The sequence below is a fragment of the Anomaloglossus baeobatrachus genome, chromosome 2 (assembly GCF_048569485.1).
Source record: "Anomaloglossus baeobatrachus isolate aAnoBae1 chromosome 2, aAnoBae1.hap1, whole genome shotgun sequence".
In the NCBI taxonomy this organism is placed as follows: domain Eukaryota; kingdom Metazoa; phylum Chordata; class Amphibia; order Anura; family Aromobatidae; genus Anomaloglossus; species Anomaloglossus baeobatrachus.
In genome coordinates, this window is record NC_134354.1 from 254,984,784 (window position 1) to 255,007,143 (window position 22,360).

At 42.8% G+C, this 22,360-nt stretch overlaps 1 protein-coding gene across 1 annotated transcript in view; it reads right to left on the reverse strand.

Moving 5' to 3' along the window:
* SYPL2 (synaptophysin like 2) overlaps window positions 1-21,588 on the reverse strand; it is a 49,985-nt gene extending 28,397 nt beyond the window's left edge. The window contains exons 1-2 of the mRNA XM_075333726.1: window positions 20,985-21,588; window positions 20,827-20,895 (exon numbers count right to left, since the gene is read on the reverse strand). Of these exons, the coding sequence (XP_075189841.1) occupies window positions 20,827-20,895; window positions 20,985-21,050 (135 nt within the window). The 5' untranslated portion in view covers window positions 21,051-21,588. The remainder of the gene's footprint in view (window positions 1-20,826; window positions 20,896-20,984) is intronic.
* Window positions 21,589-22,360: the final 772 nt, after the last annotated feature.

Consider the following 22,360-nt stretch of genomic DNA (forward strand, 5'->3'; position numbering starts at 1 on the left):
CCCCAAGATAAGCTGCTAAGTTATTCACCACACAATCTCCGCGCTCCCACAACGGCGTGGACCACTTCAGCGCTCTCCCTGTGAGCAGGGACTGGACGAAGGCTACCTTCGCCTTATCGGTAGCGTAAAGAATCGCGGACAGCTCTAAGTAGGTGGTAACCTGGTTTATAAAACCACGGCACTCAGAGCTGTTGCCGCTAAAGCGCTCTGGAAGCGCAAGGCGAGGAGACCTTCCGCCCAATAGCACAGCCTGGGTAGCCGCCTGGGTGGCGACTGTCGTCAGAGTAGTCTTATCGGAGGAAGACTGCTCCACTGCTGCCAATCGTGACTCCAACTGCTGCACATAACGCAGCAACTGCTGCTGCTCTTCAGCCATAGCCAGACCTTTGGCGCGACCGTAATGTTACGAGGGGGACCCGGGGAAGCGTGCCAAGATGGGAAATGGACTGCTTCCGCCGGTCAAGGTCCACTGTGCGGTGTAAGGGACCGCCGCTATGGTGGGTGAAGAGTGAGCGGGTTGCTGCTAGCGATCGTCTGGAATGTCACAGACGATCTATGTACACCAATCTGCCCTAACCCGTGAGGGTTGTATGGCACAGATCTCACGGCTCGGTGTACCTGTTGCACGGGGAAGCACAGAGGTGCCCACGCACGTGTGCCAGTGGAAGTCACGAGAATATGGCACGAGGGTAGCACAGAGGTGCCCACGCACGTGTGCTTTCAATAACCAGGTGAGTCCAATGGAGACTTGAGGAGCTCACCTGGGACAGGAACACGGCATGTTGACGGGGGTACTGCCGGAGCAGCAAGGCAGGAACACGGCCTGCAAACGAGGTACTGCCGGAGCAGCAAGGGCCAAGCCCACAAGAGACAGTAATGCCTGAGCAGTGGCGTGGCAGCACGCTGCCAGACATCCAAACATAGAAGGACGGTCGCGCGCCGCCATGATGGCAGGGGGAGCTTTTAAGGAGGTGCAGCTCCACCCGAGGGCGGGCGCGATGCAGAGATGACGGACTTGACCCAATCAGGATCCACGACGTCCCAGCCTGGCCAGTCAGGATTCACCACATCACCAGCCTTGTCATCAAGCCGTGTGACGTCAGTGAGCGAATCAGGACCCACCACGCATTGCACATGCTCAGCCTCCTGCCTCTGGGAAATAGAGGCGGGATCCTCGGTCTCACAATGTGGAGAGATAACGGGAATCTCACTGCTTCCCTGAGCAGTAAACCTCTGTACATTGCGCAGCCTCGCAGACCTTCGGGGCCGCTGAGCAGGAGAGTCTGCGGCAGGCCAGGAATGGGAGACCGCTTCACTCCTTGTAACAGGAGAACCACTAGGTGTCACCCTTCTGCTGCCTCTCTGAGAAGGTATCTCCTGCACACTGTGCAGTCTGGCAGACCTTTGGCGCTGCTGAGCAGGAGTGCTCGTGGCAGGCAAGGAATGGAAGACTGCCTCAGTCCTTGCCTCAGGAGAGCCACAAGATGTAACAATAGGGTAATGCAGTATATATGGGAAGAACTGAAGATATGAAGACCTGCAATGAAGCCCAACCTAGGGCAGAGATTTACAGCAGCATTTAAGTGCTTAAATATTAGTAAAGGAAAGGAGTTAAAGAATAGGTGATAACTTGATAAGATGGTAATAACTGCTTAAAAATACTCTTTTTGTCATAGACAAATATGACTACCTTTCATCTACATTCAGCTACCATCATTTAAACCAAAGGAAGTATCAGAGAAAACTCTGAGTTTTGGGGCCGACTAGCTAAAGACATCATGGCAGAAATATGAGGAGGAATCTATAATATGGATACCTTATTAACATATTATTGAAAACTAAATACTGTAATTGAATAAAACAACAAATGTTATAATAGGAAAAGTGGATAAAAAGCATTTTTATTTTGCAATGTTTCAACGTCAAACTAGTGTCTTCATCAGGAATGCAGTCACAGTTGTTATGGCTAATATTTTATATTAAGTTTTGATTATCATTTAAGCAATTTATTTATGTTTAATAATTTTGTATTTTTGTATTAGCTTTATAAGTGTTATTCATAAAAGCAATAGCACTGGGTGTAGTCGCTTTAAAGAGGCCTTTGTCTAAAGTTTCTTTGTTACTGAAGGTCCAGAAAACTGGACAGATCTGGTTTTAAGGAATTCAGCAGGATCCATAATTTACGATTTTGTTATTTTCAACTTTCATTCCATTTTTGGTCATGTACTAAGCCGTCCCCTTTTCTTTTGTGGTTTTAATAAAGTACTGCTTGGGCATCTGAGATTCAGACAAAGCCTGGTACACGGACATTGGCTGTGTGTTCTTGTGTTTGTCTCCGATGCATCGATATTAATTGGACCAACATTGGCAGATCTGGAGATCCCTTGCATCTCACCCTAAATTAGCTCTCCCGGGAAAGGGGTTTCCACGACAGAACATGGTGCAGAAACCCGGGATGGTTACTGGACCTCTCTGTGACCCGACTACAAAGACCTTCCCAGGAACCACTGAACAAAATCCGCGGTGAGTAACCCATTGTGTTACAAATGTTTCAGTGCTTTCTGGAGGTCCGAGACGGGTACGTAGTGGTCCAACAAGACCATTCTTATCAAACCTCTGCCAGTGTTTGGATTTTGTGTGTATGATTGAAATAATAGAGATATGTCATCTGTGATCTGTTATATGTATCAATGTGTTTTTAAATGTGCGAATGATTGTTGAAGGAAATTGAATGAAGAGTATATCATCTCAGCAGTTGAAAGATTATATGTTGTCCTGTGTTTTCTATATGACTGTTATCTCTGGAATTATATTTTAAGCTATGAGGATCCTTTAATGTGGGACTGATTGATGTTTGAGTGACGAATGTATTGTAAAATTCTGATAAACCATTGTGCTGGTGTTTATGTTCTCTTGCATTTGCATTTAAGATAGGAATTGGCTTAATAGGAGTTGTAGTTTGTAATCATCCAGTTTATCCAGACAAAGAAACATATAGCCAGAGGGAAAACTTATTGTAGATTTTATTTTTGGAGCTGCGCCCTCTACAGGACAAGAAAGGGAACTTGTTTGAGTAGTTGAAATCTGATATGCTCTGGTCTGGATACACTGTCTCTTTTGTGTTTGATGTAATCTGTTTGAGTCAGAGGTAGATGGAGATTTTGTAGCAAATTAGCTTAGTCTCCCATGATATATTATATTGAGAAGTAGAAGTAATCCCAATAACTGTTGGTAGTAGAGTTTATGAATTGTTATTTGTTTGGTTCTGTCTCAGAATTGTACGGGTACAAAGGGCTGGTAACCTGATGCTTCCTAGAAATTCTTCTCTTGCGAGAACAGTGGTTCTGGGAGTAGAAATCCTTCTCTTGCGAGCAAATTGGTGCTGGAAGTAGAAATCCTTCTCTTGCGAGCAAATTGGTGCTGGGAGAAGAGTAGAGTCTTCTGCGGTTAAGACTCTATGGCCCATTTCAGTTCTACGGTTAACTGCGGGCATTGAAGTTGCAGTCAGAGGACTGGCAGCTATAGGATGTAATCAGCCTCAGAGGTACCACCCATGTCCCTACAAAGGATATAGAAGAAAGACGAAAAGGGAATGAAGCAATGGATTGATGCAAAATGTTATTGGAATTTTTTTTGTTTTGGGAGATGTTTTTTTCTGCAAATGTGAAGACTGTTTGAAAGATAAAAACAAACAGGTTAGAATGTGGTAAAGTATCCAAGCGTCTCTCACTGAGTGACGATAAATCAGATTAAACCATTCATGGTGGTGTATATGCAATCTGTGATAGTATAAAGGCCCAGGGAACGCTGCATCCTCTATAACTGATGTAAAACCTGCGCTGCTTCCCCCCTTCAGCACCCCTGCCATATGCAGGATCATTGGGATAGACCTGCAGACACTGTGGCCAACACAGTCCCTCTGGAGCTAATATTGCGTGTCCTGTGTTTCCCTATGCCCAGGCATATTGCCCTTGCTACCTAGATCCTGAATCTCCTGTAAAATTACCCTTACATTTAGAACATATCTCCAGGGTATTCAGGAGGTATATCTGGCCACATAGGAAAACCTAATCTTAATAACTTTCCAGAGAATGGAGTTTAACAGAGGATTAGACACTGGTTTTAGGCAGAATAAGCGACAAGATCTGTTGCAGATTGTAGCATAGGACCATACTCACTTTTGGGTATGAACATAATGATAAGATTCATGGACTATTGCTGCGGTGTGTTCTAAATGCCCATAGACCTACTGTCCAGGGCGCTGTACCAGTCTCCCAAAGTGGAGCAATATGAAATGGATGTATTTGAGGGAAATATCCCCTGGGGAGCTGAACTAGAAAGGAAAGCGTTAATTTGGCCCCCCTGCAGCCAAATAGAAGAAAAGGGAGGGGTAGAGGGGGAATCCACCACAAGAAGGAGATAAGAGACTAAACTACAGGAATACACAAAAGAGTGAGGAAAAAAAAAAAAATAGCCGATATGTAACCATTATAGAGGAGAAATAACAATCATTTTTATTGAGAACAAGTAAAATGGTGCAGTGGGTACAACCGAGAAAGGGCAGCATCACAACACACAAAATACGTAAAAGGAATATTTATAATGTTGGATTATAAAGGATTGTTTATAATGATGACCACAAGCAGCAATGTGAATAGACCCGTATTGACCTATAATGATACAAAAAAACAGTATGCGTTATAAAAAGTAACATGCTGCGTGTGTATGTAAGGCAATGAGTTTATAGAACAGAATGGAATGATGGTGAAGTATATTACAGCAGCAATGTATGAAGAACCATACAAAAGTAAATGGTGTAAATGTAAGGTGCTAAAAAAAAAAGAGAAAATGTGCAAGCAGTAGCAATGGTAAATGTGTCAGATAAAAAGACTGAAGGTATGTCAGCCATGCTGCATAGGAAGATAGCACAATGTGTGAGAGGATGGTACCTCGCTACGGACATCTTGTTGGTGTGTGATGTCCAGAACCAATGTGTGGTTTTGTGATTAGTGTCACCTTCATCAGGGTGTGGGGTTGTCACAGCCCTAGAGGCTTTAAAGGCTTAGACTACAGCAATGTAAAAGGTTGTGCTTGTGGGCAAAAAGGTTTTTTGTTTTTTTGAGGGGACAAATGTCCCAAAAAGGCAACAACTACTATCGTGACCCCCACCACCATAGGAAACTGACAATTCAGATGTCTCCCGGGGACCATATTCATTGTTCCTATTTTGTGACCCAGGTTTTAGTTTTCTCATATTCACTTATTAATTTAAGGACAGACGTGTTGCAGAAAATTGGGACCTGCATAGAATTTACCCTAATTGGGCCCAAGGTGACCACCCCCCTTAAAAGAAGGCGCCCTGTGTAGTCTCCGAATCCTGACTGACAATTCCCAAAGCTAGTTGTTTGGCTCGAGAATAAACCCAGACAGTTGTGGTCACATAAGCAAAATAGACGTGGGAAAAACCTTTAACCCTTTACTGCCACAAGCAGGTTGGACATATAGCCGGCGTCCTCACCCAAGAACACGGTGGCAGACAGCACCCTCCAGAGTATTACTCTGGGATACTACATTCAGATATTACAGTGACCCCTGCTTGTGTAAGAGCTGGGCAGCTGTTTCAGGACTCTATTAGAAAGACAGAGGACATAGTGTTAAGCTGCCCCCTCACTCCAAGCTCCTCATGCTGTATCTGAAAGACTCCAACAGGCTCAGACCCACCATCCTTCAGTATAAAGGCCGGACAAATATTAAGTTTTTCCCTCTTTACATTCCCCCATAATGCTCTCAAACTGTAATGGTCTAAATCCAGCTGCATGATTAACAGTGGATTGTAGGAAAGGGAGGAGAATATTTGGATGGGGAAGTGGGAGGGGCCGTGAGCCAAGACCTGCCCCTGAGGGAGGGACCGTGAGACAAGACATGTCCCTGTGGGAGAGACCGTGAGACAAGACTTGCCCCTGTTTTTCAAACTAGCAGATGAAGAAGTTCAGTTTGATATGACATGTGACTGTCAGGCATTGGTGGAGGCAGAAACAAAGGACTTGGCAAATATCACTGATGTACCACTCACTAACCCCTCTGCTGAGTATTTTATAGATGGTTCCAGAGCTTTGGACAATGATCAAGGACTGTTCATCACCGGGTATGCAGTAGTCCACAATGGTAAGGCAGTAAGAACCATTCCCTTTGAGCTACTCTGCGCAAGAGGTTGAGCTGAAGGCATTCGCTGTAATGTGCAGTCTGGGAAAAGGTAAGAAGAGTAATGTATTTTCTGACTCACAATACGCTTTTGGGGTAGCACACAACTTTGGCGTCATTTGGCGGAGCCGTAATTTCCTGAAGTATGCGCAGGCGGTAGAGCAGTTACTCGCAGCACTCACCATTTCCCAAAGGGCAGCCATAGTCAAAGTATCGGCACACGCACGGGAACAAACTCCCCTTGCAGTAGGGAATGCACTGGCCGACAAGCTGGCTAAAGAAGCAGCGAGACTACCTCTGACAGGAATACTGGCCATAACAGACATAGCCCTCTAAGGGAGCTTAGTGACCGAGAGTGCGGGGCGCCACCTTTCAGCAAAGGAGGCTGGCACCATACCGGCCCCAGTGGCCGTTGATCGTGAACTGTTTCAGGTCTTCCAGACCCAGGCCCCCTAAAATGAACAGAATGCAATGCGCTGTACGGTCAGAGTCAGTGGTATGGCAGGTAAACACCCGGATTTTCCCCCCTCGCTGCCTGTTCCCCATGATGGCTGCCCTGGCACATTCCCCTGTGCAAAGGTGTGACGTGTGCGGTAGTGCTGCAAAACTGATGTGCCCCAGGGTTCCCGAATATGGCTGCAAAGTATGTCTTGTTTGTGCAAAACACAGCCCCGGTAGGCCTATTTGAGTTCCGCAGAAATTCAGCACCAAAACCAGATTACTCATTTCAGAGACTGCAGGTGGACTACATACTGCTGCCTAAGGTGGGTACTTATGAATATGTCCTGGTATGTCTGAAGCTTAGACCGTGATGAAAGATAATATAAAGACCACAATTACCATCAAGAAAGTAATAAGTAAGGTGGTTTGCAGATATGGGTTTCCCAAAACTATAGAAAGTGACAGAGGTGCTTACTTCAATGGAGAATTAAATGAAACAGATCATGGCTACTTTGGGAATAGAACATGCTTTCCACGTTCCCTATGACCCACAAAGTAGTGGGAAGGTGGAACGCTTTAACGGTACTCTTAAATTAAAGTGCATGGAGGAAACACACTTGTCCTGGGTAGATTGCTTGCCCATCACATTGCTTTCAGTGAGAACTGCCCGAAGAGGTATAAAGAAGCTGTCCCCATATGAATTAATGTTTGGTAGTGTTCCTGAGACAGAATTATATTTCCCACAGCAATTGCAGGCCTCGTATGCTTTTCTCACTGAATATGTCCCTGAGTTGCACAAACATCTGACTGTTACTCATAACTGTGTTTTTTCCTCCATCCCAGACCCCAAGTTTATAAGCGGCACACACACACCGGCACCAGGCGACTGGGTCGTGGTCAAGAGACACATAAAGAGACCATTGGAGCCTAGATCCAGGGAACCATTCTAAGTGATGCTAACCACTGCCACTTCTGTCAAGATCCAAGGCAAAGATACAAAGATAACCACTCTGCCTTTTGGATTATGCTGATGGCAACTGTACCTCTTGTCCTATCAATGAGGCACTAAAAGAGGACTGTGATAACAAACTGATAAAGCATCACCAAGTTCTGTTCCAAGATATGGACTCTAAAGCACTAAGAACTGTTGGATATGCACTCCGAGCCCAATATCTTCTAATTCTATGCCATATCTTGCAGATCCCCTGACCCTATATGAGGACTATAAGTTACGCCTGTGATGCTCACACTCTTAGGACTGGAAAAACTGTGAGAGTACTTCAATTACTCATGATTATTTGTAATGATAGTTGTTTCCAGAAAAGTGACCATGGATGTTTTGAGCAATAGTGAACTGTGGTTTACACATTCTGTGTAGACTTGTGAACAACTTTACCAATTTAACTAACATTTTGAGTCTAAGACATCCTGAAGGAATGAGGTCTGTCTCAAAAACTGCTGAAATTTGTGTGCCAAACCTTCAAGGCAAAGGACGTTTGACTTACATGTGTTGTGTTGGGAGAACCACTGACATAATACACTGCATAATTCCTAAGGATTTATATCTAGTATGTGGTCACCAGGCCTATAAATGACTTCCCCGGGGCGCAGAGGGGATCAACACCTCTGTATGCCTTATGCCGCTACCTTCATATTTCCTCATGGTGTTCTAGATATAAGTGCTTTACCCAAACATTCCCTATATAACCGAGCTGCAGACAAATGTCTCCGACAATTTGGTTCTCAGGTATCACTGGGTGGCTGATGGGCATTCTACACATGGGAATGTTGGGACTATTAGTGTATGTAGCTGCTAGAATTAGTATATTTGTTATAACACTATGAAAAGAGACATGTAAGATCAAGTATCACAGGCCGCCAGTTACAACATGTGAAAAATACCTCAGTGCTCCCTTAGTAAATATATATGATGAAATTTACAAACAAGATATCTATCGGTGAACGGGGTTGGCCCCTCCATGCTGTCATAGCATGGGGATATAGCTGATGGATAAATTGTCTGTAAATAATAAAAAGGGAGGAATTGTTATGGTTAATATTTTATATTAAATGTCAGGTTTCCAGGTTTTCCAGTTCTCTTTTGAATGAGCTTGCCCTCAGTTAACATGGAGTTTAAGGTTCTGTTGCCCTACTTCCTGTCCAGCTGCTTAAAAGGCCGCCTCTCAGCCCAGTCCAGTGCCTGAGTATACTGCTTGCTGTGTGCTCCTGCTTTGCTGTTTCTACTTCCTGATTGCCTTGGATTCTCCTGAAACTCTACCGACCGACTCTGGACCATACCCGGTTTTCTTCAAGCTGTGCCCGGACTCCGTCTGCCGTCTTTGATCAGCACTCTGCCCGGTTCGTAACCACTCTGGACAATCATCCCGTACGGACACTCCTGGACTATACCACTTGCCCCTTGTGTACCGGCTGCCGCACATTTAGGCCTTCCGGGGTTGATTGCCGGACAGTCCCTGTACAGGGGTTCGCTCTGGTGGTCTCCCTGGGGGAGTCCGGTGCGTGGCCCCGGGAATCCCCTTCGCTCCGTTTTGTGTGTTGTTTTACTGTGTTTATTCCCGTTGTGTATCTACCGTGGTGACATATTATATAACATCTTGTACCAAGAACTCGTCTCTGTTGTCATTGCCCTAACGCAATCGAAATCCTCAGAACATACAGTAGTATTACATTAAGTTTTGATTATCATTTAAGCAATTTATTTATGTTTAATAATTTTGTATTTTTGTATTAGCTTTATAAGTGTTATTCATAAAAGCAATAGCACTGGGTGTAGTCGCTTTAAAGAGGCCTTTGTCTAAAGTTTCTTTGTTACTGAAGGTCCAGAAAACTGGACAGATCTGGTTTTAAGGAATTCAGCAGGATCCATAATTTACGATTTTGTTATTTTCAACTTTCATTCCATTTTTGGTCATGTACTAAGCCGTCCCCTTTTCTTTTGTGGTTTTAATAAAGTACTGCTTGGGCATCTGAGATTCAGACAAAGCCTGGTACACGGACATTGGCTGTGTGTTCTTGTGTTTGTCTCCGATGCATCGCTATTAATTGGACCAACATTGGCAGATCTGGAGATCCCTTGCATCTCACCCTAAATTAGCTCTCCCGGGAAAGGGGTTTCCACGACACAGTATACAAAGTTTCTATAAATATAAATGATTCAGCAATGAATGAAAGCACATGCACTTTGAATATACCTGTTTTCATTGCAGAATCATTTTTTATCAGTATATCTGTAGAATATTTGTTAATAAGTTTTAAAAGTCATTACCTCTGTTGCCTTTTATTGGTATTCCTACAAGCTTTGCACACTGTATCCGCATACCTGATGAAGATGTCATTACATTGCAGTATTTAGTAGAAGAGAGAGGCGGTGAAGTGAGTCTAAGGAGGAGTTCGGACAGTGTGTTAGAGTGACACAGTTCTTGATTTTCCGTTTTTTCCTCCCCTTCTTCCGAGAGCCATAACATTTTTTCTGTTACAAGTTGTATTTTTGAATGTCACTATTTTACCATATAGTGTACTGGAAAATGGGAAAACAAGTCCAAATGTGGAGAGATAGTGAAGAGAGTGAAATTCCACCATGGTTTTGGTAATTGGTCATTAAGAATTTAAAGGGGTTTTCCAACAAATAATGTTAATTTTAAAGTTGATTTTAATCAATGTATCTTGGAATAAAAATAAATTCCACAATTGGATGTGTTTAAAAAAATGTTCCTGTGCTGAGATAATTTTATAGGTGTCCCTGCTGTGTACTGTGTAATGGCTATGTCTGGCTGTACAGGAGCATGGTCTGATCATACTACATCTACAGGGCCAGGAAGGATGCAAAAGAGAGTATATAGACATTACAGTACTGGATGATAACTGAATCTTTTTGTGAGGTAAAGCATTTCCCTTTCTGTTTTTAAAAAATGTTTTACTTCATAGAAAGAATAATTTGCGATCCTGTGCTGTAATGTCTGTAGACTCTTTTACTTTCTCCCATGCCTAGGAGATGTGGTATGATCAGATCATGACACATACATAGCAGGGCACATATATCAGATTATCTCAGCAAAGGAATATTTTTTTATTCAAATCCAATTGTGGAAATTATTATTATTATTCCATGATCTATTGTTTAAAATCAACTTTGTTCAAATGAAAACCCCTTTAGAGGGGTTAGTTGGAGATTGAGAGAGCAACATAGGCTGATGAGTCAGAGAGACTGTGAAAATGTAGCTGGTTGGAGTCACTGTTCCAGAGTATTGAGCCAAAATAAGTTCACCATTGTTTTAGAACTGGTTTTCCCATGACCTAGCTAAAGTAACCTAAGAGACTCGGATTGTCAGAAAGCATGTACTGTGATCGGATAAGAATAGGGATTATTTCTACTGAGTACCATACCACAAGTTTACTAGTATGGGATCAGTTTCTGTAGTTATTGAATTTCTGCAAGTCCAGATTGGTGCAAATGAAGAGTCGTAAGATGTAAATAGTGAAGTCCCTATTAAGTTAAATGGGTTGTCTGGTCTTATGCGTTAAGTCTGCAGTCACTCTATGTGACTGCAGACTTGTTAATTCTCACTTAGTGCGTAGTGCACTCCTTAATGAATCTCCGGTGCTGACAGCGGTGGATACGTGACCGCAAGTATGCAAGTTGAATACATGTGGTCACGTGCCGACTAGACTGCATTCAGCCTCGTTCAATGCAAGAGTATTGAGCAAGGCCAGATACAGTCTAGTCAGAATATGGCCGGAAGTATGCAAATTGCATACTTGCAGTCACATGACTGCCGACTCCCTGCATCAGTGAATCCTGACAGCACTGCGCAATGTAAGGATTCACAAGTCTGCAGTCATATAGAGTGACTGCAGAATTGTAGCTTAAGACTGGACAACCACTTTAAAAGGTGTGCTGTTAATCTGAGGGGTACTTTGCACGCTGCGACATCACTAGCCGATTGTAGCGATGCCGAGCGCCATAGTCCCCGCCCCGTCGCACATGCGATATCTTGTGATAACTGCCATAGCGAACATTATCGCTTTGGCAGCTTCACATGCACTTACCTGCCCTGCGACGTCGCTCTGGCTGGCGAACTGCCTCCTTCCTGAGGGGGCGGGTCATGCAACGTCACAGCGACGTCACACGGCCAATGGAAGCAGAGGGGCAGAGATGAGCGGGACGTAAACATCCCGCCCACCTCCTTCCTTCCTCATTGCAGCCGGGATGCTGGTAAGTCAATGTTCCTCGTTCCTGCGGCTTCACACACAGCGATGTGTGCTGCCGCAGGAATGAGGAACAACATCGTAGCATCGGTCCTTCCGAAATTATGGAAATGACCGACACTACACCGATGATACGTTTTCGACGCTTTTGTGTTCGTTAATCGTATCAAAAACGATTTACACACTCCGATGTCGACAGCGATGCCGGATGTGCATCACTTTCGATTTGACCCCACTGACATCGCAGCTGCAATGTCGTAGTGTGCAAAGTACCCCTAAGTTAGAATGATGCTCATAGGTCTCCTGCAGCCAATCAGTGACCGCTGGTTGGCTGCAGCCTAAAGGCTGCTTTACACCAGGCAATCTATCGTGCGATAGATCGTCGGGGTCACGGTTTTTGTGACGCACATCCGGCATCGCTGGCGATGCCGGCCTGTGTGACACCTCCTAGCGATGCAGTATCATTCACAAATTGTGAGTCGGGTACTGCTCGTTAGGTTCCATAATATTGTTTACTTTAGTTGACCATCGTTTCCGTGGTAGCACACGTCGCTCCGTGTGACACCACGGGAACCATGAGCAGCTCACCTGCCTCCCGCGGCCGCCGCCGTCTCTATGTGGAAGGAAGGAGGTGGGCGGGATGTTTACGTCCCGCTCATCTCCGCCCCTCCGCTTCTATTGGCCGGCGCCCGTGTGACGTCGCTGTGACGCCGAACGTCCCTCCCACTCCAGGAAGTGGACGTTCGCCGCCCACAGCGAGGTCGCACGAGAGGTAAGTATGTGTGACGGGGTTTACTAACTTTGTGCGACACGGGCAGCGATTTGCCCGTGACGCAAAAAGGACGGGGGCGGGTACGATCGATTGTGAAATCGCACAATCGGTCGTACCGTGTAAAGCAGGCTTTAGAGCGGATGTCCAATCTGACAGAATATTGATTAAGTACAGCCAATCAGTGGCCACTGCCATTTGGCTGCAGGAGATCTGTGAAACAACAATGTCACATGAGCTGCCAGTAATAGCAGCATTGACATCGCTGGGATGGCATCACTGTGGGAGGTGAGTATCCAATGTTTTTCTTTTAAATGAGGCCTAAATTGATTAAGTAGGGACTGTCCAGCAGTGGACAACCCCTTTAAAGAGTGCCTGCTGTCTGTTTATTAAAGTAAGAATGAGGTGCATATTAACCCCTTTGTGCACCCTGCCTTTATATGTAACTGACCGTCAAGGTGTGTGTATATGGAGCACACTTAAGAACTGTGAGCACCATATAAAGCACATGCCGGCTGTTTGGCTATTACATAAAGCCAGCATCTGCTCATAACAGCAGCTATTGGCAATAGCCACAAACGCTGCTATTTAACTATTTTTTAGAGGCCAAGAGTATCCAGTTTTTGCTCAGATTTAATTTCTGCTGTTCTCTTGAATATCCCATATAATTTTTTTTTAATATACTCCATGAAGTTCCAGATATGGGCTTTTTTGTTCAGTGCTAAGTTAAGCCTCTTTCACACGTCCGTGAAAAACCACGCACGTTTTTCATGGACGTGTCAAAGGTGCGTATTACCCTGTGTGAGCCGTGTTTATGGCACACGTGTGTTCTCCGTGTGTTATCCGTGATAACACACGGAGAACGGGAACTTTCTGCTCACCTGTCCCTGGCGTCGCTGTCCGTGGTGCTAATCTTCGGTCTCCGGTCCTGCCGACTCCCCGCTGCTGCTGCTTCCGGCCGCAGTGAAGTGAATATTCAATGAGCATAATGAGCAGCCATCGGAAGCAAGTGACAGCAGTGGCAGAGCCAGGAGGGCTGGAGAAGGTGAGTAAAGTTTTTTTTTTACTCAAACACGTGTGTTTTCTCCGGTGCGTGTCACACGGAACACATCCGTGTGGTCTGTTTGCGTTCCATGTGACACCCGTGATGCCAGAGAAAAACGGACATATCTACGTGTGGAGCACACGGACACACGTAAGCTCCACATGTACATGCGGTCCATGGCAGAACACGCACGTGAGCGCAGACCCATTGATTTTAATGGGTTTACGTGTGCCCGTGTCTCCGGTACGTGAGGAAACTGACCAAACACGTATCGAAGACACGGACGTGTGAAGCAGGCCTTATATGGTTTTACAAGTGGGAGTGCCTCACAGAGTGATAATGCAGAGAAGACAAAAGGCTCGCCATCAGAATATCGTGGAACCGCACACCCTTAGTAAAGACCATATAAATTAACAAAAAGTAAGAAGGCCCATATCTCTGAAACCATATGGTATAATACTCTGTCGAGCAGCAGGAATAAAATAAGGGCAAAAACTGTCTCCTTTTGACCTGATTACAGGTCTTCTTTAAATGCTGCTGATTTTTTTTTTTAAAAAAAAAACAACAATAAACATAATGGTATCACCGCATCTGTAAAAGTCCGGTCTATCAAAATATAAAATTATTTAAAATATAAGTTGCATGCTAAAAACAAATATACACATATAAATAAAAATACCAGATTCGTGGTTTTTCAATCACCACAAATCCACTGAAAAAACAGTAAAGTGTGATCACTACTTAATATGTACCCCAAAATTGTAGCAATGAAAATTACAGACTGGGATGTCAACCCCCCATCAAAAACACAAGTCCTCACAAAGCTCCTTTAATGGAAAAATAAAAAGCTACGGGTCACAGAAAATGGCTATACAAAAAACATATACCGTATATATATATATATATATATATATATATATATATGCAATTATTTTTTTTTACAAATTTCAGAATTTGTTTTTACTACTAAAATATATAAATACTGCACAGCTTTGGAATTGTCATAATTGTACTGACATGGAGAACCATGTTACTAGGTAATTTGTACTCTATGATATGGGATGACATGCAAACAAACCTGACAAAAAAGAATTGCAGTGTTTTCAAAATTTCACCCCACTTGGAATTTTTCGTTTACTATTGTTCAGTATGTGATATTGGAAAATGAATGGTGTCACTCAAAATTACAAATTCTAATATGGCAATATCACTGGAAAATCAAAAAAACGTTGGAAGAAGGGGAGGAAAAGACGAAAGCACATAAAAGAAAAATGTGTTGGTCTCAAAAGGATTAAACGCATGTGCTATAAGTTCTTAGGGGTAGTTCTGGAAGTGGGCAGTGGTCTAGAGGTTGCAGAGATACCGAGAGGTTGAAGAGTATTAACCTTTTCATGCCAGAGCCTGTTTTTGCCTTTGTGTCCGGGCCAATTTTTTCATTTCTGACCAGCGTCACTTTGACAGGTTATAACTCAGGAACTCTACAACAGATCTCGATGATTTTGTTGTTTTCATCATCTACTTCATGAGAGTGGTAAAATTAAGATGATATGTTTTGTGTTTACTTGTATAAATATCGGAAAATTAGAGAAAATTTTTTAAATTTCGCAATTTTCAAATTTTGAATTTTTATTTCTTAAACAAGAGAGTTATGTCACACTAAATAGTTACTAAATAACATTTCCTACATGTCTACTTTACATCAGCACAATTTTTGAAACATCCTTTTTTTTGTTAGAAAGTTAGAAGGGTTCAAAGTTTATCAGCAATTTCTAATTTTTCCCCAAAAATTTACAAAACCAATTTTTTTAGGGACCACATCACATTAGAAGAGACTTTGAGAGGCCGAGGTGAGAGAAAATACCCAAAAGTGACACTACTTTAAAAACTGCACCTCTCAAACTGCTCAAAACCATATACAAAAAAAGTTTATTAAGCCTTCAGGGGCTTCACAGGAACTGAAGCAATGTGGAAGGAAAAAATGATAATTTCACTTTTTCCCATAAAAATGTTACTTTAGCCTCAAATTTTGCATTTTCACAAGGATAACAGGAGAAAATGCAGTGTACAATTTATTGTGCAATTTGCCCTGAGTATGCTGATACTTCATATGTGGTGGAAATCTACTGTTTAGGCGCACGGCAGGGCTTAGAAGGGAAGGAGCACCATTTATATTTTAGAGCGCAAAAATGTCTGGAATAGATAGCGGACGCCATTTTGCGTTTGGAGAGCCTTGTGAGGTCTTGTTTTTTGTGGGAAAAGTTAACTTTTCTATTGGTACCATTTTCAGGCACATGACATTTTTGGATCATGTATTATTTTCATTTTTGGTAACTAGAATTAGCATGAAACAGAAATTCAGGAATTGGTGTTTGCAATTTTTTTTTATGTCATCCACTGTTTGGTAAAAGTAACAACACAGGTTTATTCTTCGGGTCAGTACGGTTACAGTGATACCCATTTATATAATTTTTTTATGTTTTGCCGCTGTTACACAATAAAAACAATTAACTTTATTTTCCGCTGATGGAGCTGTGTGGCAGCTTGTTTTTTGTGGGACAAGATGTAGTTTTCAGTTATACTATTTTTATATATGTTCAACTTTTTGATTACGTTTTATTCCACTTTTTTCTATCTTTTTAGTCTATGGAGCTGTTCACGTGGGTATTTTTTTGCAATGTGTGCAATAAAAGATCAAAGAAATAGGTCTGTATTTGATTGGCGTCACTGATGAAAGTCACCCAAACAAGACTATGGGACCATGAAAATCACATAGTGCATAGATGGCATCGATGTGCAATTTGTGTGCTGTCCGTGATCTACATTGTAATTGATAGGAGACGCTTTGTAATGTATTTATTTATTAATATGAGAAAATCATTGATGGTAAAAATTGTTAAACTGATCAAACACTGATGAAAATGGATCCAAAATACTGATGACATTTAGACTGTTTTTGGCATACATGAAAAATCAGACATCTCCATGAAATCTTAAAGTGACAGTAACCACCCATGATTTTTTTAGCCTCATTGACAGAAAAATATGATTTTTTTGCCCCCCAAAAGTGTATGCATAGAACCAATCATTTCTATGATTTTCATTTATAAATGAGAACAATATCTAATGATAGCTTTTACATAGAGATAACCAAAATAACACATGTACAAGTGCATATCATTAAATTAGGATATCATCAAAAAGTTAATTTTTTTATAAGCAGAGTGATCAATTTCAAGATTAGAAACACCAGACCCAACAATGCAGACGAGCTGAAGGCTACTATCAAAGCAACCTGGGCTTCCATAACACCTCAGCAGTGCTACAAGCTGATCACCTCCATGCCATGCCGCATTGATGCAGTAATTCATGCAAAAGGACCCCTGATCAAGTACTGAGTGCATTTACTTTACAGACTTTTCAGTAGGCGCCAACATTTCTGAGTGGAAAATAATTTTTTTCAGTTTGTCTTATATAATATTCTAATTTTCTGAGATCATGACTTTTGGGTTTTCATTAGCTGTAAGCCATAATCATCAACATTAACAGAAATACAGACTTGAAATAGATCACTCTGTTTGTAATGAGTTTATATAATATATGCGTTTCCCTTTTTGTATTGAATTACTGTAATAAATTAACTTTTTGATGATATTCTAATTTATTGAGATGCACTTGAAAATCCAACTGACATTCATGTGTTGTAAAGATAACATTAGCCTTTTTTTACTCTATTGAAGTACCTCTTTATCCATCCGTGGGGCTACTAGTGGGTTATTTAGATGTCAACAGGTAAAAAAAGTGTCCAGTTTTTCTCTCATATTTAATCCCTGTGTTCACCTAAATATTCTGTTTGTTTCTATTTTTTTAATGTGCCTTATGGTTCCAGAGATATGGGCCTTTTTATTCAATGCTAATTGTTATGGTCTTTACCGAAGTGGTGTTGCTCACAGGGTAATAATGTAGAGTAGCTAATGACACGCCCCAGAGAATTGTGTGATCACGCCCCCTTGGTAAAGACCATCAAAAATTTGCAGTAAATGAAAATTCCATATCTCTGGAACCATATGGTGCTTTAAAAATAAAAAAAACAATACTGGGGAGCAGCGGGAATAAAAATAGCAACAAAAACTGGCCACTTTTGATTGGTTACAGGCCTACTTTAAATCATGTGCTGATCACGATTTATCTAGGTCATTTATGAACTTGTCCATTATTCTGACATGCAAAACACACAATAAATATGTTATCATTAAATAATGTTTGAATGAACTGTAAACTTTTGATAATGCAATAAATGCCCTTCTACTCCAGTGACCCCATCACATTCCAGATTTGTGTTTCCTTTCTGCAAAATTCAGCTCTAACGCCCATATTTCCTTCCTGAATTCTCACAAGGAGTATGGTTTAGTCTTGGGCTACACAGTGACATGTGCCGTGCAAAACTGAAATTGCAGAGGCACATTGTAACATTGGATCCAATGATTTTCTGTTGTGTTGCATTGTGCCCTATGACATGTTTCCAAATATGTTGGATTTACCATTACTGGTCACTAGTCACGACGTGACATGCAACTTTTCTGCAATTTTTCCCATTTTATTTACAGCAAAATCAGAGCTCTGAAATAGTCGCAAGACAGCAAGTCATAAACAAGTTGCACAAATGTTTTTCTTGTTTGACTTTTCTGACAACTGCTATTGTGCGATACGTGTCACTGTGTAGCCTCAAAAAGGTCTGTCTGTTGAAGTGCTATAAATTTACATAATAGCATATGAAACACTAATTGCATGTATTCACGTAGAACCCCTATACTACCCATGGGTTTGATATGTTAATAGATTTCCTTGTTCATAGCTCTCAAAATGACCGACTGACCCAAGTGACTGCCTCATGTGGCTTTGTTGTCTACTGCGCAGAAGCTTAAAGTATTCAGTACAGGCATAGATAGAATGGATTATGTTCTCTGTATCTATGCCAGTATTGAAAATTTTCACAAGCCGAAGCCAAAGAGGCGGTCACAGTGGTGGACCATGTGATTGGAAACATAAGCCATTTTAGCAATTCCTATGACAGTACAAACAGGTTTATGGGATTTCAGAACTTTCAGCAAAAAAAGTACCACTGCCTTAGGCCCCCTTCACACGCACATGTCTCTGGTACGTGTTAGGTCCGTGCCCGCATGTACCGGAGACACAGGCACACGTAAACCCTTTAAAATAAATGGGTTTATGTGCACGCACGTGTGCAGCCATTGGCCCGTGCCTCCCTGTGGAGCACATGTGTGCCCGTGTGCTCCACACGGATGCATGTCCGTTTTTCTCCGGCAGCATGGATGTCACACGGCCCAAATAAGGACCACACGGATGTAGTGTGGATGCGGTCCCGTGTGACACACGCCGGAGAAAACTCACGTGTCAGGGAAAAAAATAACAAATCTTTACTCACCTTCTCCTGCCCTCCTGTCTCTGCTGCTGCTGTCACTTTCTGCCGACCGCCGCTCATTATGCTCATTGCATATTCACTTCATTGTGGCGGAAGCTGCAGCAGCGGGGAGTCGGCCGGGCTGGAGACCGAAGTTCAGCACCACGGACAGCGACGCCAAGAACAGGTGAGTTGAAAGTTCTCGTTCTCCGTGTGTTATCACAGATAACACACAGAGAACACACGTAGTGCCATAAACACGGCACACGGAGGGGAAAACGCACCTTTGACGCGTCCGTGAAACACATGCGTGATTTTCACGGACTTGTGAAGGGGGCCTTACAGGGTTTCTTTTTTAGCTTTCATATTGATGGCATGTCCACAGTATATGCTAAAGATGTTTGATAGATGTGGTTTCCAGCTCATCAATCTTCACAACCTCAACACAAATGAATGGAGAAAGCTGCGCATGAGCAGCCACCTAGCAGTTGCGTACAACAACACCCAGTTCTCAGCATACCTGAGGATGTCATCAAGTATATTTAAGGGGGTTATACGGGACTTTTTTATTTAATTTTTAAACTACTTGCCTGTTCCACTTGGTGCGGCTCAGCGCAGTCATGGACCGTTTCTGCCGGCGATTCTACTTCTTCAAGTAAACAGTGCAGCTCATCTGGGCTGCTCTGTTGACTGAACTGCCGACATCATGTTGATTGACAGCCGGCTTCCTGTAGCTAGGCAGCAGGGAGCTGGCTGTCAATCAGCATGACATCGGCAAAAATGCCCGTCAACAGAGCAGAGCAAAAGAGAAAGAGTTGCTCTGTTGCCGTGACATCAGCAGAAGCCGTAGAATTGCTGGCAGGAATGGCCGGTGACCATTCTGAACTGGCAACAATAGGCACCAGGCAATCCAGTCAGGTAGTTAAGAAATTACAGGTAGGTAAGTTCCTAGGCCCATAGTAAAAAAAAGTCCCGAATAACCCCTTTCAGTGGCTACTGGGATCATTATCTACTACATAGTATGATTTCCTTGTCAGAGTTTTCTTGTTATTAGATGTGAAAGATGTGTACTACACAGAATATACGGCTGAAATATGAACACTCCTTGGCACAAGTTAAGTGCAGAGTGATCCCAAGCATGTGGGGTATGGAGATGGTAGAAAGGTTACTGACTGGGAGAGATTCCTGAACGGCAGTGAAATGTGAGTGCAGCTATTTGTGATTGGCATATAGATCCCTCCAAGTTGGGGGCTGGGAGTAGAAATATACAATATTGTGTACAAAAAATTCTCATACAAACATAGTAAGGAAATAAACTAATAGTGAGTGATTGGCATCAGTCATGCCCATGATATAGGATCCCATTTGAGGTATTGCAATCCTTAAGTAAACATCCCTTATAGTGAGAGGAATATCGCTGCATATAGGCAGGCCACTTGTCACCGTTTGAGTGCAGAAACAGCTGAGACTGTCACAGGCTGCCAAATGTACAATATCTTTTTGTGCTGCTGTTATAACCCACAATTTAGATGTAATAATGCAATCCAAATGGCATTAGTGGTCACAGGAAAAAAAAGCCCAAAACATCAAGCCATATGTATGTTTATACATTTAATACAACTTTCCACCAGCAATGCGTGCACCCAGGTATGAGAACAGGTTAGAAAAAGAATAGTATTCTAATTAATAGATATCATGTACATCTTTGGAAGTAGCTTGTCTTACCCATTCCAGCAATTTGATGAATCCCAGTGGCTCTTCCAGTCGCTTCCATCGCAGACCTGGCAGCGGATTCTAGTGAATCAGGGGTGAGATGTGATTATCTAGATCATTCACTTTGAGCAAAAACTATACTACTCATATTGTCCACTCTCTTGAGCTACCTTGAAGACAAAGCCCGTGTGGCCCCCTTCTCTATCCATCGATGAGGGTGACCCTGGTGTAGACATGTTCCTTTATCACCGTTTTGCAAACCAGATGATGGAAATCCAAGTATCCAAATAAAAGAGATTCCAGTTCCCAGATGGCGATTGTGTGGCCGATCCTCAGACTCTTTACAACTGGCACTTGCTGGAGTATGAGCTCACTTTTTCCCTGTCTAAACTTTTGTAACCTTGTCTAGCTAGTCTTCTGGATTCAGATTATAAATCCTTTTTTTGCATTTCCACTTTGTAATTCTTCTTCCGCTTTTGTGTTGTGTAGATTACCTTGCGATATAGAGGCCTGATCTACTAGTACGTATTTTTACATATAATAAATATCTGATAAGAGTGTGCACCCTCTTTAGATGTGACTATATGCAATCTTAGCAGGTTTCCTCTACAAAATTGTATATAGCTTTATGTAAAATATTCCCTGTCCCAATGTTCCTGTCCTGTAGCTGGCTCAGTGCCCTTGCCAATCTAACCTTCTACCCCCTCCCTACCCACTCTCTAACACTCACCTACTTGCTCCCTCTCTCCCTCTGTGCACTGACAAAAAGATCCTAGTTTAGTGCGGAGCTGTGAGAATGCTAAGGACACTTGATCCCTATGCACACCCCATCCCAAAACAGGACATAAGCAGTCATCGGTCCAGCTAGTAGGAGGTGACACACAGGGCTTCTTTACTTGGAACAGGGGGCACTGGCTGGCTGCATGACCCTAAGGTTCAAGAAGCATGGATAATACAGTAAATGATATACAATTACTATCTTTACAATAGAAAAGCAAATAATCTCTCACAGAAGTATGATCAGTAGACATAACGTGTAACACAATCACAGTGCCATTTCCACCGCCCAGGCCAAGCTTATTGACACTATAGCAGTACTGTGTGCTGCTGCCATTCGCAACATGCCACTTCTCACAATATACTTATCTTTAGGGTACGCTTACACGAGCGTATGACTCGGACAGTGCAATGCGAGAAAATCTCACATTGCACTTGGACCAATATTATTCAATGAGGGATGGCAGATGATCAGCTTTTTTCTTATCCAGATTCTGAATGAGCAAAAAGTTGCAGCATGCTGCGATTGTCAGCGAGAGACGTGTCATTCCCACCCATACAAGTCTATCGGTGCGAGTGAAACATCGGACTGCAGTCAGATGACATTGGAGGAGATGGGGAGATTAATCCCTCCCTCTCCTCCACAGCTCTGATCCGATCGCACTGTGATCCAATCCTGCGAGCGGATCCCAGTTGCATGAAACTCGGCTCACGCTGCCAGCACAGCGAGAGCCGAGGGTCATTAGCATCTCGCATCGGATGCCATACG